Below are 25,923 nucleotides of genomic sequence, written 5' to 3' on the forward strand. Positions count from 1 at the left end.
AAAAGAGTAATCACTTTAAAGGGAAAATAAAATCTTTTAAAAATTACTCCAATAGGTATATTCACAAAATAATTGAAAGCAGGGGCTTGGAGAGATATTTGTACTGTTATGCTCATAGCAGCATTATTCACAATAGCCAAAAAGGTGGAAATAACCCAAGTGTCCACTGGCAGATGAAAGCATAAGCAAAATGTGATATATACATACAATGTCAGCTTTAAAAAGAAAAGAAATCCTGACACATGGATGAACCTTAAGGACCTTACTCTAAGTAAAATAAACCAGTCATATAAGGACAAATACTGTATACAAACACTTATATGAGGTACCTGGAATAGACAAATTCAAGGAGATAGAAAATAGAATAATGGTTGCCATGCGCTGGAGAAGGGAAGAATGGAGCGTTACTGCTTAATGAGCAGGGTCAGCTTTGCAAGACTGGAGTTTTATGGCTCAATGATTGTGATGATATCACAATAATATGAATCAACTTAATGCTGGTACACTGAACTCTAGAAAATGGTTAACAAGCTGAATTTTATGTAATGTATATTTTCACAATTTTTATTTTAAAAAGTAAAGCTCTATATTTAAAAAAAAATTATTCCATTGGTATCTAGATGAGTGATTTTGAGTGATTTAAATACTATAAACATTAAACTTCTGATGTGTGCTGCATGCTGTCACTTCACTTGTGTCCGACTCTTTGCGACCCCATGGACTGTAGCCCACCAGGCTCCTCTATCAACTCTCCAGGCAGGAATACTGGAGTGGGTAGCCATTCCCTTCTCCAGAGGATCTTCCTGCCCTAGGAACTGAATCTGGGTCTCCCTCATTGCAGGCAGATTCTTTATCTGAGTCACCAGGGAAGGCCCAATTTCTGATTGTGATAATCCAAAAGTATTCCACATATACATTATTCTAGGAAGTTTTGTCTGTTGTAAGAAAAAGGTTCTTTGAGTAATTGCAAGCTAAGACAATCAGGATTTGGAAACAACTTTCCCTCTGCTAAGTTAGGACAGTTAAGTAAAGCTATCTCTCCTTTAATGAAGAAGAGCCTCAATACGAACCTCTTTTTAGGCTGTAGAACCACAAACATTTATTTAATTATCTAAACTATTTAAATGTAGAAAAAAAATTTTTAAATGAACCATTTATTCTGTAAGATTGCTAATATTAAAACTTCAGTCTGACAATCTACAATGTTCTCATTCACATAAAGTATCTGTATACCTACTTACTTTATATAAGTCAGAAAAACAGCCAATAAAAATTAGAACATAATCCTAATTAAAACTCAGTATAATATCCCAGTTTACTGAATTGGATGTTATATGAGCATTTTATTAGAACCTAGCCACTGTGTGTAAACTGATAAAATTCAGTTTCATAAAATGCTTGGCTGATTCTGTGATTATAAGATTAGATTCTGTGAGCATAAAAGAAAAAAAAATCAAGTTTTCCCCATGAAGAATGGTTTATTGAGATATCATTTTTTGCAATTTTATCCACATGAATAAATGAAGCATATTTAAATTTTCTAGAGTTGAATGAAACCTAATGTTTTCCTAAAGATATTAAGTAACTGCATGCAATAACTTCCAAATTATGTAACAAACTTTAGCAAAATAACAACATTCTTTGCAAATGCCCACTTCATGATTATGCACTATTTGATTTCTAGCTACTTTTTTTTTTTCTCATTAAGTTGTAGATTTTTAAAAACCACTTTACCTTTCTGCTGTAAGGATTACTAATTACTAGTTTGGTGTCATCTGAGCCAGATAAAATATATTCTCCAGTCTCATTCCAACAGATTGTATTAACCTAAGAAGAAAGAAAAAGAAGAAATTTAAGCAAACTTAAAGTAATAATAAGTATGCCATCTTCAATTAGCTAATAGTTCAGAATTTTATATCACTAGATAGCATATTCAAAAGCAGAGACATTACTTTGCCAACAAAGGTCCATCTAGTCAAGGCTATGGTTTTTCCAATGGTCATGTATGGATGTGAAAGTTGGACTGTGAAGAAGGCTGAGCACCGAAGAATTGATGGTTTCGAACTGTGGTGTTGGAAAAGACTCTTGAGAGTCCCTTGGACTGCAAGGAAATCCAACTAGTCCATTCTAAAGGAGATCAGTCCTGGGTGTTCTTTGGAAGGACTGATGCTAAAGCTGAAACTCCAGTACTTTGGCCACCTCATGCAAAGACTCTGATGCTGGGAGGGATTGGGGGCAGGAGGAGAAGGAGACGACAGAGGATGAGATGGCTGGACGGCATCACCAACTTGATGGACGTGAGTTTGGGTGAACTCCGGGAGTTGATGATGGACAGGGAGGCCTGGCGTGCTGCAATTCATGGGGTCGCAGAGTCGGACACGACTGAGCAACTGAACTGAACTGAATGAGCTCACATCTATGGTAAATAATATTTACCAGTTTACTTATTGAAAATATATACTGAGTACCATTTAGCAAACACAATGTTCTATTAATTTATAAAGACTCATAAATTAAGTATGAGTCTTTCTTAAGTTTTATTTAAATTTATTTTAAATAGTCCATTTTATATACAGGGATATAAAACCAAGTCACCTAAAAAGGAATTAGAAAAACTCACTAAAGAGCTATAGCAATTAAGGCTGTGTGGTACTGTCATGATCACAAACATGTATATAAATCAGTGGCATAGAACTGAGTCCAGAAATAACCCTTGTATTTATGGTCAGATAATTCTTCACAAGGGGGCTAACTAAGACAACTGAATAGAGAAAGAATAATCTTTTCAACAAATGGTGCAGTAACCACTAGATATACACAAGCAAAAGAACAAATCTGGATCCCTACTTCACATCATATACAAAAAGTAACTAAAAATGATCAAAGATTTAAATATAAGAACCAAAACTTTAAAACTCTTAGAAGGAAACAGGTCTCAATCTTCCTGAAAACTAAAACCACAATAACCACTTCACATTCATTAAGATGACTATAATAATTTAAGAAAAAACATAGAATATAAGAAGAAAATGCCAAGAAATCGGAACTCTGATACATTTCTGATAGGTAGGCATTACAGTACAACTATTTGGAAAGCAGTTTGGAAGTATGTCAAAAACTGAAACAGTTACCCTATGAGCCAGGAATTCTATAACAAAATGTAGAATTTTCAGAGAACTGAAACATATCACATAAAATCTTGAACACAAAAGTTCATAGCTGCATTATTCACAACAGGCAAAAAGGGAAGGGAAGTAATTCAAATGTCTACCAACTCATACTGAGTGAAGTAAGTCAGACAGAGAAGGAGAATATCTTATGATATCGAAAAGAAATGATACAAATGAACTTACTTACAAAACAGAAAGAGATTCACAGACTCAGAAAATAAACTTAAGGTTGCCAGGAGGAAGGGAGTTTCAGAAGGTCATGTACAGCTTGCTATACTCAAAATGGGTAACCAACAAGAACCTACTGTATAGCACATGGAAGTCTACTCAATGTTATGTGCCAGCCTGGATAGGATGGGGGTATGCGGGTGAATGGATACACATATATGTATGGCTGAGTCCCTTTGTTATTCAACTGAAACTACCACAACATTGTTAATCAACTATGCTGCTGCTGCTGCTTAGCCACGTAGACGGCAGTCCAACAGGCTCCTCTGTCCCTGGGATTCTCCAGGCAAGAATACTGGAGTGGGTTGCCATTTCCTTCTCCAATGCATGAAAGTAAAAAGTGAAAGTGAAGTCACTTAGTCATGTCCGACTCTTAGTGACCCCATGGACTGTAGCCTACCAGGCTCCTCCGTCCATGGGATTTTCCAGGCAAGAGTACTGGAGTAGGTTGCCATTGCCTTCTCCATAATCAACTATAACCCAATACAAATAAAAAGTTTTGATGTTTGGGAAAAAAAGATATTTTTCCCCCCTATCAAAAAAGTGACTAATTAATTTCCTAATAAAATATCCATACAATGAAGTACTATTCAGCCATAAAAAGAAATAATAATACATGGTGCAACATGGATGAACCTTAAAAATATTACAGCAAGTAAAAGAAGCCAGTCTGAAAGGCTACAAATTATATGGTTCATTTACATTAAAATTACAAAATAAGCTTATCTAGAGAGACCAGAAAGCAGATTTAGTGACTGCCAAGAGCTGGCAGAGGGGGAATGGGTGTGACTGATAACTGGTATGGGCTTTCTCTTTTGGATGGTGAAAATATACTGGAATTAGGTAGTGGTGACTGCTATACAACTTTATGAATATAGTAAAAAGGCAATGAACCAAACACTTGAAACAGATGAATTTTTATGGAATGTGAACTATATCTAAGTAGTTTCAAAAAAATTACTGAATTTCACTTTTCAGTCAAGATGGAATAACAAGAACCAGATTTACTATTACATCTGAAACAACCAAAAAACAGCAGAATATACATTCTTTTTAAGTACACATGAAATATTTACCAATACAGAAAACATTTACTTAGGGGCCATAAAATAAATCTCAATATATTTAAAAGACTTCAAGTTCCACATAAACATGTTCTGTATCCAAAACAGAATTAAATTAGAAATCACTAACACAAAGAAATATTTGAAAACTATAAAATAACAGATGGTCAAAAAAGAAAGAACAGAATTACAAAATATTTTTAACTTTTTTTTCCTTTTATTAAAGCAAAACATATCTCAGTTTATGGATTGCAGGTAACCCAGTGCTTAAAAGCAAATTTATAGCACAAAAACACCTATATTAGAAAGATAAAGGTACTATAACAATGACTTTTGCTTCCACTCTAAAAGCTATAACAAGGAGACCAATGAAATCAAAAGTCAAAAGACAGTTGGAAATAATAAATATAAGAGCAGAAATCAATGAAAAAGAAAACAGGAAAACACAGAAAACTGATAAAACCAGAAACTGGTGCTTTGAAAAAACAAATAAAATTATGCACCTCTACTCAGATTAATCAAGAAAAAGAAGGGGTGGAGGAACTTATTATCAATATCAAAAATGAAAGCAGTAACACATAACATCATTATGAATACTTGAGCATGTAATATAATACCATGAACAACTTTATACAATAAATTCAATGACAGAGAGAGCTAACAAAAGCCTTGAAACATATATACCAAACAAAATTTACTGAAGACGTTGTCCATTTTTCTTAAACTGTAGTCAGAATTTTCACCAAAGAAAACTCCAGGCCCAGACTGCTCTACTGGTGAAATCTGCTGAATATTTATTTTAAATAATGAAAATTTTGTACCAACTCTTTCAGAAAATTAAAGAGGATAGTATACTTCCAAACTCACTGGCACAAGATGATGGACCGATATCCTTAATGTACACACAAAAATTCTAAAACAATTTTAGCAAACTGAATAAAACAGTGTAAGAAAATAGATAACACATCACGACTCAAGGAGATTTATCTCTGAAATGCAAGAACAGTTTGACACTCAAATCAATACAACCCATGGTATTAACAAACAGAAACAGAAAATCATATGATCACTGCAATAAATGCAGAACAGACATTTGAAAAATATCCAAGTAACAATTCATAATAGGAGCTCTCAGCAAAATTGAAAGGAACTTTCTTCAATCTGAAAAACAATCATACTAAATAATGAAAGCCTGGATGCTTTCCCTCTACGATTAGAATAAGATAAGGAAGTTGGCTCTCACCACTTCTGTTCAACACTGTCTAGAATTTGAGAGAGTACAATAAGATAAGAAAAAAAATAAAAGGAAATTAGACAGAAAAGAAGTAAAATATATTCTCAGATGACATGACTGTTTATGTAGAATAATAAAGCTGGCTTAAAGCTCAACATTTGGAAAACAAAGATCATGGCATCAGACCCATCACTATATGACAAATAGATGGAGAAACAGTGGAAAGAGTGGCAGACTTTATTTTTGGGGGCTCCAAAATCACTGCAGATGGTGACTGCAGCCATGAAATTAAAAGATGCTTACTCCTTGGGAGAAAAGTTATGACCAACCTAGACGGCATATTAAAAAGTAGAAACGTTACTTTGCCAACAAAGGTCCATCTAGTCAAGGCTATGGTTTTTCCAGTAGTCATGTATGGATGTGAGAGTTGGACTATAAAGAAAGCTGAGCGCCAAGGAATTGATGCTTTTGAACTGTGGTGTTGGGGAAGACTCTTGAGAGTCCCTTGGACTGCAAGGAGATCCAACCAGTCCGTCCTAAAGGAAATCAGTCCTGAATATTCACTGGCAGGACTGATGTTGAAGCTTAAACTCCAGTACTTTGGCCACCTGATGCAAAAAACTGACTCATTTGAAAAGACCCTGATGCTAGGAAAGATTGAAGGTGGGAGGAGAAGGGGATGACAGAGGATGAGATGGTTGGATGACATCACTGACTCAATGGACATGAGCGCCAGGAATCGGTGATGGACAGGGAGGCCTGGCCTGCTGTCCATGGGGTCACAAAGAGTCGGACATGACTGAGCGACAGAACTGAGAGATTCATAAAAAAGGGGAATGGACTAACAAGTAAGTTTAGGAAGTTTGATGGACACAGATGAACACCATACTCCCTTGGTATCCATGAGGATGAGTTCCAGGAGAACCTAACAAATACAAATCTGTGATGCTCAAGTCCCTTACACAAAATGGAACAATAGAGTCAACCCTCAGTATCCATAGATGAGAAACTTGTGGACATGGAGGGATGACCATATGTAAAAACAGACAACGTGAGGGATTAAAACCACATTTTAGAGACTTGCCTAGCAATCCAGTGATTAAGATTTTGCCTTCCAATGCAGGAGGCATGGGATTGATCCCTGGTTGGGAAGCTAAGATTCTACATGCCTCACAGCCAAAACATAAAACAGAAGCAATATTGTAACAAATTCAATAAAGATTTTTTAAATGGTCTACATCAAAATAAAAAAAAAACCACATTTTGATATCACTTTTGGATATCTACTTGTTGTTCAGTCACTAAGTCGTGTCCGACTCTTTGCAACCCCATGAACTGCAGCACACCAGGCTTCCCTGTCCTTCACTATCTCCCAGAGTTTGCTCGAACTCATATTCATTGAGTTGGTGATGCCATCCAGCCATCTCAGCCTCTGTTACTACCTTCTCCCCTTGACTTCAATCTTTCCCCGCATTAGTCTTTTCCAACCAGTTGGCTCTTTGCATCAGGTGGCCAAAGTATTGGAACTTCAGCTTCAGCATCAGTCCTTTCAATGAACATTCTGGGTTGATGTCCATTACAATTGACTGGTTTCAGATCTCCGTGCTGTCCAAGGAATTCTCAAGTCTTGTCTAGCACCACAATTTGAAAGCACTCAGCATTCAGTTCTTCAGCATTCAACTTTCTTTAGGGTCCTACTCTCACATCCGTGTATGACTACTGAAAAAACAAAGCTTTGATTACACAGTCCTTTGCCAGCAAGGTGATGTCTCTGCTTTTTAATATAGTGTCTAGGTTTGTCATAGCTTTTCTTCCAAGGAGCAATTGTTTTTTAATTTCACAGCTGCAGTCACCATCCATAATGACTTCAGAGCCCAAGAAAATAAAGTCTCACTACTTCCTTTTTTTCCCCATCTATTTGCCATGAAGTGATGGGACTACTGAGCTTGCTGCTAAGTCACTCCAGTCATGTGCAATTCTGTGCAACCCCATACACGGCAGCCCCCCAGGCTCCCCCGTCCCTGGGATTCTCCAGGCAAGAACACTGGAGTGGGTTGCCAGTTCCTTCTCCAGTGCATGAAAGTGAAAAGTGAAAGTGAAGTCGCTCAGTCATGTCCGACTCTTCAAGACCCCATGGACTGCAGCCCACCAGGCTCCTCCGTCCATGGGATTTGCCAGGCAAGAGTACTGCAGTGGGGTGCCATTGCCTTCTCCAACTACTGAGCTTAAAGCCCACTTTTTCACTCTTCTTTCACCACCATCAACAGGCTCTTTATTCCTCTTTGCTTTCTGCCATTAGAGTGGCATCATCTTGATATCTGAGGTTGTTGATATTTCTCCCGGCAATTTTGATTCCAGCTTGTGAGTCTGCCAACCCGACATTCTGCATGATGTACTCTGCGTATACGTTGAATAAGCAGGGTGACAATATACAGCCTTGAGGTACTCCTTTCCCAATCTGGAACCGGTTCCTTGTTCATGTCTGGTCCTAATTGTTACTTTTTGTCCTGAATATAGGTTTCTCAGGAGGCAGATAAAGTGGTCTGATATTCTCATCTCTTTAAGAATTTTCCAGTTTGTTGTGATCCACACAGTCAAAGGCTTTAGTGCAGTCAATGAAGCAAATGTAGACGTGTTTTGGAATTCCCCTGCTTTTTCTATGAGATTCAGTGGACTTTGGCAATTTGATCTCTGGTTCCTCTGCATTTTCTAAAACTAGGTTTTACATGTGGAAGTTCTCGGTTTATATACTATTGAAGCCTAATTGAAGGATTTGAGTACTACCTTGCTAGTATGTGATATGAGTGCAACTATACAGTAGTTTGAGCATTCTTTGGCATTGCCTTTCTTTGGGATTGGAATGAAAACTGACCTTTTCCAGTTCTGTGGCCATTGTTGAGTTTTCCAAGTTTGCTGGCATATTGAATGCAGCACTTTAACTGCATCATCTTTTAGGATTTTAAATAGCTCAGCTAGAAATCCATCACTTCCTCTAGCTTTGTTCGTAGTAATGCTTCCTAAGATGCACTTGACTTCACACTCCAGGATGTCTGCCTCTAGTATCTACCAGAATGTCTAAAATTTTTAAAACAATGAGTATATCAGGTTTGAAGGAAGAAAGCTACAACAGTATAATAGTAGCAAACTTCAACATACCACATAAACAATGGATAAATCATACTGACAGAAAGTCAACAAGGAAACATTAGACTTGAAATATTTAGATCAAATGAATCTAATACATATAGAGAGAATAGTTGATCCAACAGCAGCAGAACATTCTTCTTAAGTGCACATAGAACACTCTCCAAGATAAATCATATTAGATCACAGAACACATACTAGCAAACTTTAAAGAATAAATCATACCAAGTATCTTTTCTGACCACAATGCTATGAAAATAGAAATCAAAAGGAAGAAAACTGAAAATTTGACCAACATGTGGAAGTTAAATAACACACTCCTGGACAATCGGATCATCAAAGAAAAAAAAAATCAAAAATATCTTGAATCAAGTGAAAATAGAAATAAAACATATGGGATGCAGCAAAAGTAATTCTAAGCAGGAAGTTCACAGCAATCCATGCCTACGTTAGGAAAAGAAAAAAAAGAAACCACCTAAATTTACACACTGAAGAATTAGAAAAGAAAAACAAAGTCCAAAGCTGGCAGAAGGAAGGAGACGACAAATATCAGAGCAAAGAGGAGTGCTGTTGCCAGCGACCCTATCCGGTCTGTGAGCCACTGTTGACCCATGCCTCCACAGGAGACCCTCCAACACTAGCAGAGGATGCTATAATATCCTTCATGGTATCCGTGGCAACTGTACTTGTAACTGGAGGATTTATTTGAGCTTTGTCACAAAGAGCCAGCACCCTCATCTCACAGTAGAGTTCAGGCCAGAGATCTAGGGCTTCTTATACCCATGGCCTCAAGAGAACTGGATTTTACCATCACAGTGCCTGTGAACATCAAAGCAACCTCAGCCTGGCGAGCCTCCCTTTTCAGCAACAAGCTTCCTTGGAACAAGCCAATACCTTTCCAAGAAAATCAACCTTCAGGAACTCAACTTTCCATCCTTTCCTGCAAAGTCCACCACTTCCCATGGAAACTGAGTCATCTGGTGACTCTCCCTTCTTCCAATATCTCCTTCACCATCAACACTTTCCACAGTCTGGGCCATCCTGATTTCCAACGGTACAATAATAGTCTTCGGATTGGCCTTTCAACACCACCCTCACCAGCCTAAATCAATCATAAAGGTTTTCCCTGAATCCTAAGTAGGATTTCTTAACTTTTTTATCTTTTACTGAAAGGAAATCACAAATAGGCTAAACAGAATTTTGAGGATATAGCCTAAATGCCTAATGAGTTTCCAAGCTAAAATGTGCACACACTAGTTGGACATGAAGTGAAAGTGAAAGTCACTCAGTCATGTCCAACTCTCTGTAACTCCATGGACTACAAGTCCATGGAATTCTCCAGGACAGAATACTGGAGTCGGTAGCTATTCCTTTCTCTAGGGGATCTTCCCAACCCAGCAATCAAACCCAGGTCTCCTGTATCACAGGCAGATTCTTTACCAGCTGAGCCACCAGGGAAATCCAGGAATACTGGAGTGGGTAGTCTATTCCTTCTCCAAGGGATTTTCCTGACCCAGGAATCAAACGGGGGTATTCTCCATTGCAGGTGGATTCTTTACCAACTGAGCTACAGGGAAGTCCTAGTTGAACATTACAATGTAAAAATTATTTACTTTGTCTCAGAAAAAAATAGTATTTTTCCAAACAGCTACATATTTATGTATTTTTGTATTCAATGTGGGAATTATTAAAGATAGTGATTCTTACCTACAAATTTCTCGTGTTTCAGTGGCTTCGGTTGTAATGTCTTCTTTCATCTATATTTTTATAATCTTGTTAAGTCTGCACAAAGTTTGTCAATTTTGCTAATCTTTTCAAAAAAACCAACTATTAGTTTCACTAATCTTTTATTTTCCTATTCTCTATTTTATTCATTTCTTCTCTGATCTTTTCTTTTTAACCACAAATTATCTAAAGTTTTTATTTTAGCCTAAAATATGCCATGCTGAGTCGCTTCATTCATGTCTGACTCTATGGACCATAGCCCACCAGGTTCCTCCGTCCATGGTAGTCTCCAGGCAAGAATACTGGAGCAGGTTGCCATGGCCTCCTCCAGGGGATCTTCCTGACCCAGGGATTGAACCTCTCTGAGGTTTCCTGCATAGGTAGGCCTGCTCTCACCTACAAATTACCCTGGGATTCCCAGGTTGTGCAAGCGGTAAAGAGACAATGCAGGAAACCTCAAAGAAACGGGTTCAAAAAAAAGATCAGAGCAGAAATGAATAAAATAGAGAATAGGAAAATAATAGAAAAAGATCAGTGAAACTAAGAATTGGTTTTTTGAAAAGATTAACAAAATTGACAAACTTTGTGTTAGACTTAACAAGATTATAAAAATATAGATGAAAGAAAAGACCTTACAACTGAAACCACTGAAACATGTAAGATACTAACATGAAAAATTATATAGCGACAAATTACATCAGATCAGATCAGTAGCTCAGTCGTGTCCGACCTTTGTGACCCCATGAATCGCAGCACGCCAGGCCTCCCTGTCCATCACCAACTCTCGGAGTTCACCCAGACTCACATTCATCGAGTCAGTGATGCCATCCAGCCATCTCATCCTCTGTCGTCTCCTTCTCCTCCTGCCCCCAATCCCTCCCAGCATCAGAGTCTTTTCCAATGAGTTAACTCTTCGCATGAGGTGGCCAAAGTACTGGAGTTTCAGCTTTAGCATCATTCCTTCCAAAGAAATCCCAGGGCTGATCTCCTTCAGAATGGACTGGTTGGATCTCCTTGCAGTCCATAATCACCAATAAATTCAGAGGAACATATATCTGACCAAGACTGAATCATGAGAAAAGAAAATCTGAAGAGACAAATAATGAGTAAAGAGATTAAATTAAAAACTTCCCAAAAACAACAGAAAAGCCTTTGGCCAGATAGCTTTACAGGCTTTAAATGTTCTCCACACATTTAAAGAACAATTAATACCAATCCTCAAACTCTTCCAAAAAAACTGAAAAGGAGAGAACACTCCCAAACTCATTTTCTGAGCTAAGCCTCAGAAAGGTAACCCTCACATCAAGGCCAGATAAGGATACTACAAGAAAACCACAAGCCAACATTTCTGATGCATACAGAGGCAAAAATTCTCAACAAAATACTAGCAAATCAAATTCAAAAGCACATTAAAAGTACCATACACCATAATCATGTGGGGCTTATCACCTGGATGCAAGGATGATTCAATATAAAGAAATCAATAATTGCAATACACCTCATTAATGGAATGAAAGGTAAAAATCATATGATTGTCTCAAAAGATGCAGAAAAAGCATCTAATTCAATATCTTTCAAGATAAAAATTCTTAGCAAACTAGGTATAGAAAGAATATACCTCAACATAATAAAGGCCATACATGACAAGTCCACAGGTAACATCATACTCAATGGTGAAGTTGAAGAAAGCTTTTCCACTACAACTAAGAGCAAGACAAGTTCAGTTCAGTTTCATCACTTTTATTCAACACAGTACAGCAAGTTCCAGTCAGAGTAGTAATTGGACAGGAAAAGGAAATAGAAGGCATCTAAACTGGAAATGAAAAAGTAAAACTCTCTCCGATTGAAGATGACCTCATCTTATATACAGAAAATTCTGAAGACTCCACCAAAAATTTGTCAGTGCTAACAAGTGAATTGAGTAGCTTTAAGATATAACATAAACAAAGAACAGTTGCATTTCTATACAATAAAACAATGAACTATCTGAAAAAGAAACAACGAAAATGCCCCATTAGCATCAAAAACATCAAAATATATTCAGGAATAAATTTAACCAGGGAGCTGAAACATCTATCTGGTATTTATATGACACAAAGATGAGAAATACTGAAGGCACAAATAAATGGAAAGATAGGTGTCCTCATGTATGAGAATAGTTAATATTATACTATACTACCAAATCAGAGAAGGCAATGGCACCCCACTCCAGTACTGAAAAATCCCATGGACAGAGGAGCCTGGTAGGCTGCAGTCCACGGGGTCGCAAAGAGTCGGACACGACTGAGCGACTTCACTTTCACTTTTCACTTTCATGCATTGGAGAAGGAAATGGCAACCCACTCCAGTGCTCTTGGCCTGGAGAATGCCAGGGATGGGGGAGCCTGGTAGGCTGCCATCTATGGGGTTGCACAGAGTCAGACACAACTGAAGCGACTTAGCAGTAGCAGCAGCAGCATACTACCAAACAGCCATGTTCATGGCAATCCCCATCAAAACGCCAAAGACATTTTTTCACAGAAATAGAATGCTAAGAAATCCAAAATGTGTATGGAATCACCAAAGACTCCAAATAGCCAAAGCAACCTTAAAAAATTAAAATAAGGCTGAAGGCATCAAACGTCTTGATCTCAGACTATATTACAAAATTATTTAATCAAAACAGTATGGTATTGTCTTAAGAACAGACACATAGACCAATGAAACAGAACAGAGCCCAAAAAATAACCCATGCATATACGGTAAATTAATTTACAACAAAGGAGCAAAGACTACCCAATGGGGAAAGAATAGTCTTTGACTATATGAATAGTCTATTCACCAAATGGTGCTGGGAAAACTGGATGTTCACATGCCAAAGAAAATTACTATGAAATGGATTAAGGACTTAAACATAAGATCTGAAGGCAATAAAATTCCTAGAGGGGAAAAATGTGAAAAGCTCCTGACCTTGATCTTGGCAAAGGTATTTTTGGACATGACAAAAACAAAAGCAAAAATCAACAACTGATAATTACATGAAACTTAAAAGCTCTGTATAGCAACAGAAGCAACCAACAACATTAAGAAGCAACTTACAGAAGAAGAAATAAATATATGCAAACCTTCTATTTGATAAGGGATTAACATTCAAAATATATAAGGAGCTCATGTAACTCAGCAGCAAAAAAAACCTCACAAGTAATCCAACTAAAAAATGGGAAAAGGCCCTGAATAAACATTTTTCCTAAGAAAATATACAAACGGCCAAAAAGGACACAAAAAGGTGCTCAACATCACAAATCATCAGAAAAATGCAAATCAAAACCACAATAAGGGAGGTCCCTCGTGGTCCCATGGTTAGGACCTGGTGCTTTCAATGTTGTGGCATCAGTTTAACCGGCAAGATGTGCAAAATAGACCAAAAATAAATAAATAAATAAAGCACAATGAAATATTTTCTCACATTGTTTAGAACGGCTATAACCAAAAATACAAGCGATAAGAAGTACTGATAAAGGCATGGAGAAAAGGGCGCCTTGTGCACCATTTGTGGTAAGGAGAACTGACACGGTCAACACAGGAAACAGCATGGAGGATCCTGGAAACCTTTCAGCTGGAACTGTCATATAAACCAGCAACCCCACTCTTGGGCACACATCTGAAGGGAATCAAAGTACTATCTTACAGCAAACATTATCCTCAATGGTGAAAAATTGAGAGCGTTTCCCCTAACATCAGCAACAAGACAAGGGTGCCCACTCTCACCACTCCTATTCAACACAGTTTTGGAAGTTTTGGCCACAGCAATCAGAGCAGAAAAAGAAATAAAAGGAATCCAAATTGGAAAACAAGAAGTAAAACTCTCACTGTTTGCAGATGACATGATCCTCTACATAGAAAACCCTAAAGACTTCACCAGAAAATTACTAGAGCTAATCAATGAATATAGTAAAGTTGCAGGATATAAAATCAACACACAGAAATCCCTTGCATTCCTATACACTAAGAATACAATGAGAAAACAGAAACACAAATTAAGCAAACAATTCCATTCACCACTGCAAGAAAAGAATAAAATACCTAGGAATAAATCCACCTAAAGAAACAAAAGACTTATATATAGAAAACTATAAAACACTGGTGAAAGAGATCAAAGAGGACACAAATAGATGGAGAAATATACCGTGTTCATGGATCAGAAGAATCAATATAATGAAAATGAGTATACTACCCAAGCAATCTATAGATTCAATGCAATCCCTGTCAAGCTACCAACGGTATTTTTCACAGAACTAGAACAAATAATTTCACAATTTGTATAGAAATACAAAAAACCTCGAACAGCCAAAGTAATCTTGAGAAAGAAGAATGGACCTGGAGGAATCAACCTGCCTGACTTCAGACTGTACTACAAAGCTACAGTCATCAAAACAGTTTGGTATTGGCACAAAGACAGAAATATAGATCAATGGAACAAAATAGAAAGCCCAGAGATAAATCCACGCACCTATGGACACCTTATCTTTGACAAAGGAGGCAAGAATATACAATGGAGAAAAGACAATCTCTTTAACAAGTGGTGCTGAGAAAAGTGGTCAACCACTTGTAAAAGAATGAAATTAGAACATTTTCTAACACCATACACAAAAATAAACTCAAAATGGATTAAAGATCTAAACATAAGACCAGAAACTATAAAACTCCTAGAGGAAAACACAGGCAAAACACTCTCTGACATAAATCACAGGAGGATCCTCTATGACCCACCTCCCAGAATAATGGAAATAAAAGCAAAAATAAAAAGGGGACCTAATTAAAATGAAAAGCTTTTGTACAACAAAGGATACTATAAGCAAGGTGAAAAGACAGCCTTCAGAATGGGAGAAAATAATAACAAATGAAACAACTGACAAAGAATTAATCTCAGAAATATACAAGCAGCTCCTGTAGCTCAAGTCCAGAAAAATAAACAACCCAATCAAAATATGGGCCAAAGAATTAAACATACATTTCTCCAAAGAAGACATACAGATGGCTAACAAACACATGAAAAGATGTTCAACATCACTCATTATCAGGGAAATGCAAATCAAAATCACAATGAGGTAGCATCTTACACCGATCAGAATGGCTGCTATCAAAAAGTCTACAAACAATAAATGCTGGAGAGGGTGTGGAGAAAAGGGAACCAACCCTCTTACACTGTTGGTGGGAGTGCAGCCACTAAGTACAGCCACTAAGGAGAACAGTGTGGAGATTCCTTAAAAAACTGGAAATAGAACTGCCATATGACCCAGCAATCCCACTGCTGGGCATATATAACGAGGAAACCAGAATTGAAAGAGACACGTGTACCCTGATATTCATCGCAGCACTATTTACAATAGCCAGGACATGGAAGCAACCTAGATGTCCATCGGTAGACGAATGGATTAAAAAGCTGTGGTACATATACACAATGGAATATTACTCAGCTATTAAAGAGAATGCATTTGAATCAGTTCTAATGAGGTGGATGAAACTGAAGCCTATTATACAGAGTGAAGTAAATCAGAAAGAAAAACACCAATACAGGTGTTGGTCAATGGATTAATGCATAAAGAAAATATGATAAACACACACAGACACACACAATGGAGTATTAGCCGTAAAAACGAAGGAAATCCTGACATGTGCCACACAAAAATGAACACTGAAGGCAAGATAAAGAATGACAAATACTTTGTAAGATCACTTATATGTGGACTCTAAAAATGTTCTAACAGAAACAGAGAAGACTGGTAGCAGAGGTTGGAAGATGGAGGAAATGAGATGTTCAGAAAAATAAAAACTTCCAGTTATAAGATGAGTAAGTTCTGGAATCTAATCTACAGCATGGTGGTTATAGTTAACATTACTGTGCTATATACTTGAAAGATGCTGAGACAGTAAATATTAAATGTTCTCACAACCATCACAACAACAAAATGGCAATTATGTGGCATGATAAATGTGATGACTAAGCTTATTGCGATAATCATTTTGAAATACATATCAAATTATTCTATTTTACACATTAAATTTATATAATGATATATGTAAAGTATATCACAATAAAGGTGGGAAAAAAATACAGTAAAAGGATATCCATGAAACTAAAACAAGTGATCATATGCTTCAGTGAGCAGAAAGAAATGGAGAAGACAGAAACAGAAGTGGGAGCCATATATACTTTATTTTTATACCATGAGAAGTTCAGTCACTCAGTTGTGGCCGACTCTTTGAGAGCCCATGGACTGCAGCATGCCAGGCTTCCCTGTCCATCACAAACTCCCAGAGCTTGCTCAAACTCATGTCCATCAAGTCAGTGATGCCATCCAACTATCTCATCCTCTGTCATCTCCTTCTCTTCCCACCTTCAATCTTTCCCAGCATCGGGGTCTCTTCCAATGAGTCAGTTCTTCACATCAGGTGGCCAAGTATTGGTGCTTCAGCTTCAGCATCAGTCCTTCCAATGAATATTCAGGATTGATTTCCTTTAAGATTGACTGGTTGGATCTCCTTGCAGTCCAAGGGACTCTCAAGAGTCTTCTCCAACACCACAGTTCAAAAGCATCATTTCTTCAGCACTAAGCTTTCTTTATAAGTCTGACTCTCACATCCATGACTACTGGAAAAAACAAAGCTTTGACTAGATGGACCTTTGTTGGCAATGTTATGTCTCTGCTTTTTAATTTACTATGCTGTCTAGGTCAGTCATAACTTTTCTTCCAAGGAGCAAGTGTCTTTTAATTTCATGGCTGCAGTCACCATCTGCAGTGATTTTGGAGCCCAAGAAAATTAAGTCTGTCACTGTTTCCATTGTTTGGCCATCTATTTGGCATGAGTGTTGGGACCAGATGCCATGACCTTAGTTTTCTGAATGTTGAGTTTCAAGCCAACTTTTTCACTCTCCTCTTTTACTTTCATCAAGAGCTTCTTTAGTTCGTCCTCACTTTCTGCCATAAGGGTGCTCTAATCTGTGTATCTGAGGTTACTGGTATTTCCCCCAGCAATCTTGATTCCAGCTTGTGCTTCATCCAGCCTGGCATTTCTCATGATGTACTCTGCATATAAGTTAAATAAGCAGGGTGACAATAAACAACCTGGATGTACTGTACCATGAGAAGGCATTACCTATTTAAAAATTAATGCAAAATAAAAATAGCACAAAACTCTTTGTGCAAGCAGACAAAAAACAATGTGCAAGCAGAAAAGATATCTTTAATCTTGTAAAAAAAGTTTACTTTCTATTTGTCCTTAGAAAAATATTTGAGTATACCCAGTTAAATCTCACAGTGAATTCAAAACTGGAAAGATACAGAATCCACAGCTTGTAAAAACTTGAGAAAATCTTAAAGGCAGTCATACAGTATCGGAGAATCCATTTGAAATCAACACCAGGAAACTCTTCTTTGAGGAAGGAGAAAGATTTGAACTCAGATTCTTAAAGAAGGAAATAAAATTCACCATGTACACATAATTTGTCTCTTCAATAAACACTTCATAAGTACCAAATATGTGCCAAGCACTCATCTTGACACTAGACGAAGAAAATAAATTTATGAAGATGTATCTTGGGTCTAGAGTGCTGCAGCAGAGGGAGGCAGGTGGGTAGACTATGAAAAAAATGCGTAATTATAATGTCACTACAATGGGGTAAAAATACAGAAGAAAGAGCAAGATATTGATGAGAAGTGGAGAGCTATTAGTGTGGTCAAGGAAAGCATCTCTGTTAGGTAACACTTAGAACTAAACGAAATGAGGAGATAAGCTTAAAGATATGTGAGGAGGAGAGTTCTAGGTAAAAAACATAAAATACCTAAGGCAGAGGAGTACTTGGTATATTTAAAGAAACAGCAAAAAGATTAGTGTGACTAAAGCAAATATGTGTAAGCCAGAAACCCACTGGAGAGTTTTGAGCACTTAAGTGTGTTCATCTATAAAACAGATGATACATTATATAAATTTCTTCCTACTCTCTCCTTTTTTTGTCTACTCTCTCCTTATTGTGCAGAGTTTTAAGGAAAACAAAGAAATGTAAATATGTATAACATTGTTAATTGAATTTTGACTTTCAGAATACATAAATTTCAGAAGACAACAATGGCTACAGAATACAAAGTAAATGTAATCAACATGGACAATATAGAATCATATATAGCTGAAAGAGATGTGAATAACAGAGACAGGAAGGTGGAAGAAGGGTGAAAGCCTTAAATAACTATTTTACAGAATGGGGATTCAAGAAACATTGTCTACAAATGACAGAACAAAAAAGATGTAAGTATGTAATTTACAATTAAAGTGACAACTAGGGAGACTGAGAACAGTAACAAAATTTGGGGGAACCCTATGTCTTATAAATTAGTTAATTTCTCTTCTATAATAGCAAGAAATTAATGGACAATGCTCAACGTTGGCAATTCAAGAAAGATAAGAGTGTCAAAGAGATGAAAGAAATTACCAAAAGATCTGAAATAAAAATGGATTTAAAAAGTTGCATAAGAGGGTAAGAAAGTAATAAGGGCGTGCAGGATATGTCTATTACTTTTTGTTATATTCCATTTTGAACCATTGTTGTTCAGTTGCTAAACTGTGTCCTGGTCTTTGCAGCTTCATGAACTGTAGCATGCCAGGCTTTCCTGTCCTTTGCTATCTCCCTGAGTTTGCTCAAACTCATGTTCATTGAGTCAATGACAACATTCAATCATCTCATCCTTTGTTGCCCCTTCTCCTCTGCCCTCAATCATTCCCACCATCAGGATCTTTTCCAAATGAGTCAGTTCTTTGCATAAGATGGCCAAAGAATTGGAGCTTCAGCTTTAGCATCAGTCCTTCCAATGAGTATTTAGGAATGATTTTCTTTAACATTGACTGGCTTGATCTCCTTGTAGTCCAAAGGACTCTCAAGAGTCTTCTCCAGCCCCAGTTTGAAATCATCATTTCTTTGGTGCTCAGCCTTCTTTATGGTCCAACTCTCACATCCATACATAACTACTGGAAAAAACCACAGATTTGACTAGATGGACCTTTGTAGCAAAGTGACATCTCTGCTTGATATTACACTGTCTAGGTGTGTCACAGCTCTTCTTCCAAGGAGCAAGTGTCTTTTAATTTTGTGGCTGCAGTCACCGTCCACAGTGATTTTGGAGACCAAGAAAATGAAATCTGACACAATTTCCACTTTTTCTCCCATCAGTTTGCCATAAGCATGTATCATTTTGATTCATTCCCCTCAAGAATGGTTTTAAGTTTTAAAATAAATAATACATTTCTAAACTGTATTTATACATTATTCCACAATCAAAGACAGGAAAAAAAAAATTACAGCTTAGTAGTCACAGTGCACAGGCTTAGCTGCTCTATGGCATGTAGGATCCTCCCAGATCAGGGATGGAACCCACGTCACCTGCATCAGCAGGAGTATTCTTTACCACTTTACCACCGTGCCACCAGGGAAGCCCAACACAAAGGATACAGAAACAAGGTAAATGACATCACAAGGAAATAAACCAGTATTCAGAATGAGGGACAATGTTTAGGAAAATTGACTCCGTTTCTAAAATAAGTCAATGGCAGGGACAAAAAAGGGGAAGACTGTTCTATATTAACAGGGATTTAAGAGGTACAGCCATCAAAGCATGGATGTCACCTGGATCCTCTTTTGAACAAACTACAAAAAATATATATTTTTAAACAATGGGAAAATTTTTATTTTGGACTGTGTATTAGATTATATAAAAAATATACTGTCAGTTATTAAATTATATAATGCCATTTTGATTACATAGGAGAAATGTCCATTACTCTAGCACATGAGAATGAATGACCCATCAACAACCAGCAATGAAATGGAGATCCTGTTATAATTCTATAGCACCAATGGAACCAGAGTAGCCACAATTTTCATGGATTCAAATCTACAGAACATTAGCTAATAAATTTCAGGTGTCTGAAGCTGCTTAAAAAAAAAAAAAGTAAAATGCCCATTATTGTTATGTTACATATAAAAGTGAAATGCTATATCTGAGATTTGCTGTAGAACAATTCAGCAAGGAAAAAACATGAACTGGAAAATGTGCCAAAATCTTATCTGCTAAATCCAAGTGCTGAGCATATAAGAAGCAGGACTCAAGTTTTCATAACAAAAATTTTAAAAGACTTTATTTTTATCGTATTAATTTCAGGGTGCTATTAGACATGCAACTGGGAATGTTTAGTACAGAATTTTATATATAAATTGAGCTCTGGGAAGAAGTAGAAAATTAGAAGTTATGTGTTCTAGCCATGGGACTGAACAGAATCACTTAGAAAAATGGGAGGGTGGGAGAAGCCAAGATACAGTGTTGGTATATCTAACATTTGAAGGTGGAGAAGTAGAGAAGTCAGGGAAGAAGATGGAGAAGATGCAGGAAGTCATTGAGAGAGAAAGGAAACCAAGACAGTGTGGTGTTACCAGAAACCAAGAGAAAAGTATTTCAAAAAAGAAAATGTATTCAATGAATGTCTAAAAGCTTCTGGAAAGTTTGGAACTTTCCTAGAAGTCCAGTGGTTGGTGGTCTGCCTTGCAATGAGGGAGACGTGGGTTCAATCCCTGGTGGGGAACTAAGATCCCATATGCCATAGAGCAGCGAGGCTCACGTGCTACAACTAAGATCCAATACAGCCAGACAAATAAATACTTAAAAAGTTTCTGAGAAGTGACTAATAGATTTGGAGACATGAAGATCACTAGTGACTCCTCACAAAAGCAGCACCAACAGTGAAAGAGATGAAAGCCTTTTGATCATTATTCTTCAAAAAAAATCGTCCATATATTTTCCTAAATTAAAAATATGTTTTAATGTAAAACAATTCTCCCATTTTAATTACAGTTAGTCCAATCTCTTCTGGAAGCACTGGGGCATTTCCTCAAAAATCTGAATACTTAGTATTACAGCTCTCCACAGTTGAGAATTAACTATTACTTACACAGCCATCATGCACATTCAAGGTTGCTTCAAGTTTTAATCTTTGGATAAATTCTCTTCTTCCTGTTTAAAAAGAAAGAACTAAATAAATCAAACAATTTAATGCTTAGAAAAGTGTAACACTGTTAAGAGCCTAGCAACTGACCTGAGATAGATTCAAGCTCTAAAAAAAAAAAAAAAAAGCTCTAACTTTAACTCCTCCATTTACAGGCTGAGTGACACTGGGCGAACTAACCCCTCCTCAGCCCTAGTTTCCTCATTAGAGTTCCTGCCTACCTCATGTGGTTACCGTTAAGAATTAAGTGACTCAAGGAGAGAAAGGGCTTAGCACATTATCTGGAACCACAATAAACATTAAAATGTTCCCTTCATTCATTCATTCACCAAATATACTACCTGCTTACTGCATTTCAGGTGCTGTTATAGGAGCTAGGGATACAACAGTAAAACAAAAAAGATCCCTGACTCTAATTAGCTTAACAAAAGACAGTATACAATATGTGACAATACACAAAACGGTATAAGAAAAAATAAAGCAGCTAGAAAAGGACTTAAAGAAGACTGGAGGTGGGTAATAGAGTTTTCAAAACTTTACAGTGGGTGGCAAACAGTGTTTTATAAGATGCCACCTATTTTTAAACACATCTCAATTTCAGAAATGCTAAAATACTTAAAACTTCATTTCACAATGATGAAATGTGACAGGAAAAAAATAAAATCAGCCTCACTGTCCATCAGTAGCAGAACAGTTATAATACTTCAAAAGTAGAATAAATTACTCCTTTGAAAAACAGAAATATGTTTCTTTAGGAACGAATCATTCTTTACCAAAAATGGACCAAAAAAGCCTCATGTTTATTCAGAAGCTGTAATGAAAAGAAGCTGAATATATGACAGACTGGTAATTAGCTAAGAAATCAGGCTGATGAGATTTCAAAATTAAATCTGACTGTGCTCTCTGTATACTGTCACAAGGGACAGATTCCTCTACTACAGTTTTCTTGTGTTCAGTGTGAAGAGCAAGATCTTGAAGGCAAACTGTTTTCTTTGTCCTTGCCTATAACTGGTTAAGATGGCTATATAATGAATGAACATGTGGTTAAAAATTCTGTGTGTGGGGACGGTGGGAAAAGGGGGGTATGGTTCTTATTAGAATAAAACAACCTGCAGAAATTCAGCAAAGTATTTTCACAAATTATGTTATACTTTATACATAATCAACTTTCCACATCTGATTTTCAGTTTTGTTTTGTTTTTTTTCTTTTTTTCATTGACTTTATCATTTATTTAGTTGCCCTATTGTCTGTTTCGGCCAGTTTTAAAACATTTCCTTTACACTGGATATCTGATATGATTCATTCTACTTTTTACCAAGTTTAATTTTCTATCAGATCCATTACGTACTATAATAGTGAAGTGAAAGTCGCTCAGTCGTGTTCGACTCTTTATGACCCAATGGACTATACAGACCATGGAATTCTCCAGGCCAGAATACTGGAAAGGGTAGCCATTACCTTCTCCAGGGGAATCTTCCCAGGTCTTAATATGAACCCAGGTCTATAATACAGTCTACATAAATAGACAAATGTACTGATTTGTCTCTTCAAATTGGTAGCAAATTAAAATTGTAACTTTTACTGGATTTGTAACTGTCTCCACTGGCTCGCTGCTTCTCGGTTATTACTGTTTTCCCTTATCCAAATCTGTCCCACAAAATGTCTTTAAAAAAATGCTAACTGTGGTAAACAGATAAAATTTTTAGAAATCCTTCCTTTGGCTGTCAACATGTGTGGTAATCTTAATGAGCTGCAAATTAAGAGTTCAGAAATAAAGTATTCAAATTAACATGACAGTAACTAAAATTCATTAAAATGCTAAGAAAAAAGTATTAAAAACTTTTTTCCAAATTTCTAAGCATCTGGGTTTGAAAACATGGCTCTAGCCATTTCCAACTAGAGGAAATGGTAGTGCAACATGAGAGAACAGAAGACAAAGTGAGTAATCTGAGCAAAAAGTCTTATATATGAACCTGTACACAAAAACATGCCCTAAGACATGCACTGAGACAAGACAGCTCCTGAATGATATTTCTGTATGTGACTTAGGAGCTCAGAATGACTACTGTCCACACATTCCATAAAAAGGGCTTCAAGAACAACCTAGTATAAACCTCTTCAACCCTTCTGATAATTAAATGCACTACACCATGAAACAGAAGCTGAAAGCTAGGGTAAAATAAGAACTGTAAGTTAAAAAACTGAGTCCTCTCAAATTAAAACAAAAATAAATTATTACCTATTATCAAGAACTTTGGCCTAGCTGTAAGCTAACAAGTTACGTGCCACCATCTTAGGGATGCTAGCAGAAGACACAAGACTCCAGTCAGAGGCAAAGAACCATTCTACTCCAGCAGAATGAGCTTCAGGATCAATGGTTCCTCTAGTCCAATTCCCACAGGGCAATGTAGAGAGGGTCCTGGGGGGATACTGCACATGCAATGGATTTGAATCACAGCTGGAGTACCCTGAACTGAGGGAACCCAAATCTCATATCAAGCAAATCTACCTGACCTTTGTCCCAAAAGACATTATATTTATTATTTTAGACAAAAAACAAATCTGCCTTCTGCTTCACAGAGAGATACTGAATGCTCTATCTCCCAAGGCTATTCCCTAAAAAAAAAAAAAATCCTTGTAAAGACGGTCCAGAGCAAAGAAGCCAGTGCCTCTGCTCAAAAGATGTACAGAAATACAAAGGAGACATGGAGAACTGTCTCCCAGCTATTACACATTTATTATGGATGAATGTACCTACCATTGTGGCTTTCTATTCAAGTGTTTCTGTAGCCCAAGCTGTCTCATTTAATTCCGTCTCTTTTACATTCTATTCTATGTGATAGATTGTAAGCTCCATTTTAAAAAAAGGAACACTCTTTTGTTGACCAAAGTATCCTAAATGCCTAGAACAGTGCCTAAGACAAAGTAGAAACTGAACATAGGTTTTCTGAATCAGTGAATAAAATAATAGGATCATAATACTTATTCTGCTCTTTAACGTGTTTCCTCTCAAAAAGGTGAACATCTTTCATTGCAATACAAGCATACTGCTCATATTTAATGGTTTTGTAACTTACTAAACTGTTTGATAACTTACTTATTCATGTACCTATCCCTGTTATTAGACCATGAGTTACTTGGGACAAGAAATTTTAGGCTTAAATATCTAACTTGGATCATTATACACGTATATGGGGCAAAACTTAACAACTCAGGGCCTTAGTACTATATTTGTAAAAATTTTATATTTGATGGGAATAATACCATCAACTTCATATGCTTATTGTCATAAGAAAATTAATCAGCATATGCAAAACTCACAGATATGTCTGCTCTACTATAGACACTTAAGAATAGTTCTCTCTTGAAGGGAACCCTCCTACACTATTGATAGGAACATAAATTAGTCTAGCCATTATGGAGAAAAGAATGGAGGTTCCTTAAAAACCTAAAAATAGAGCTACCATATGGCCCTGCAATCCAATTTCTGGGCATAGAGCCTGAGAAAAACACAATCTGAAATGATACATGCACCCCAATGTTCCCTGCACCAATGTTTACAATAGCCAAGACATGGAAGCAGCCTAAATGTCCATCAACAGATGAATGGATAGAGAAGATTTGGTACAATGGAATATTACTCTCCTAGTAATTCTGCTTCTTTGATTGAACTCATTTATGATTAACATTTTCAGCAAACTAGCAACAGAAGGAAACTTCCTCAATCTGACAATAAGCACCAGTAAAAGAACGAAAACTTATATTTAGTGGTGAAAGACTGAATGCTTCCCATTTAAGATCAGGACAATACAAGGAAGTTTCACTCTCACCACTACTATTAAACACGTTCCTGGAAGTTTTAGAGATAGAGATAATGTAAGAAAGAAAAAAAAAGATACATAGTTTGGAAAGTAAGAAATAAGAGAGTCCCTACTGAAAGATGATATAATTTTCCATGTAAAAAAATCTCCTGGCATATACCTCAAAACCTCAAAAGATATATATGCAGAGTACATTATGCGTAATGCCAGACTGGATGAAGCACAAGCTGTAATCAAGACTGCTGGGAGTAATATCAATAACCTCAGACATGCAGATGACACTACCATTGTGGTAGAAAGCAAAGAACTAAAGAATCTCTTGACAAAAGTACAAGGGCAGAGTGAAAAAGCTGGCTTAAAACTCAACATTCAAAAAACTAAGGTCAGGCATCCGGTCCCATCACTTCATGGCAAATAGATGGGCAAACAATGGAAACTGTGATACACTTTATTTTCTTGGGCTCCAGAATCACTGCAGATGGTGACTGCAGCCATGAAATTAAAAGAC

General features: G+C 36.8%; 1 protein-coding gene and 1 pseudogene across 7 annotated transcripts in view; one reads left to right on the forward strand and one right to left on the reverse strand.

The window, feature by feature from the left end:
* DCAF6 (DDB1 and CUL4 associated factor 6) overlaps positions 1-25,923 on the reverse strand; it is a 181,580-nt gene that overhangs the window by 131,097 nt on the left and 24,560 nt on the right. For all 7 annotated transcript variants that reach the window (XM_070782239.1, XM_070782257.1, XM_070782248.1 and 4 more), the window contains exons 2-3: positions 21,540-21,601; positions 1,735-1,827 (exon numbers count right to left, since the gene is read on the reverse strand). In XM_070782239.1, coding sequence (XP_070638340.1) covers positions 1,735-1,827; positions 21,540-21,601 — 155 coding nt within the window. The remainder of the gene's footprint in view (positions 1-1,734; positions 1,828-21,539; positions 21,602-25,923) is intronic.
* LOC109556629 (myc target protein 1 pseudogene) lies at positions 4,178-9,977 on the forward strand (annotated as a pseudogene).

The sequence above is a fragment of the Bos indicus genome, chromosome 3 (genome assembly GCF_029378745.1).
Source record: "Bos indicus isolate NIAB-ARS_2022 breed Sahiwal x Tharparkar chromosome 3, NIAB-ARS_B.indTharparkar_mat_pri_1.0, whole genome shotgun sequence".
In the NCBI taxonomy this organism is placed as follows: Eukaryota; Metazoa; Chordata; class Mammalia; order Artiodactyla; family Bovidae; genus Bos; species Bos indicus.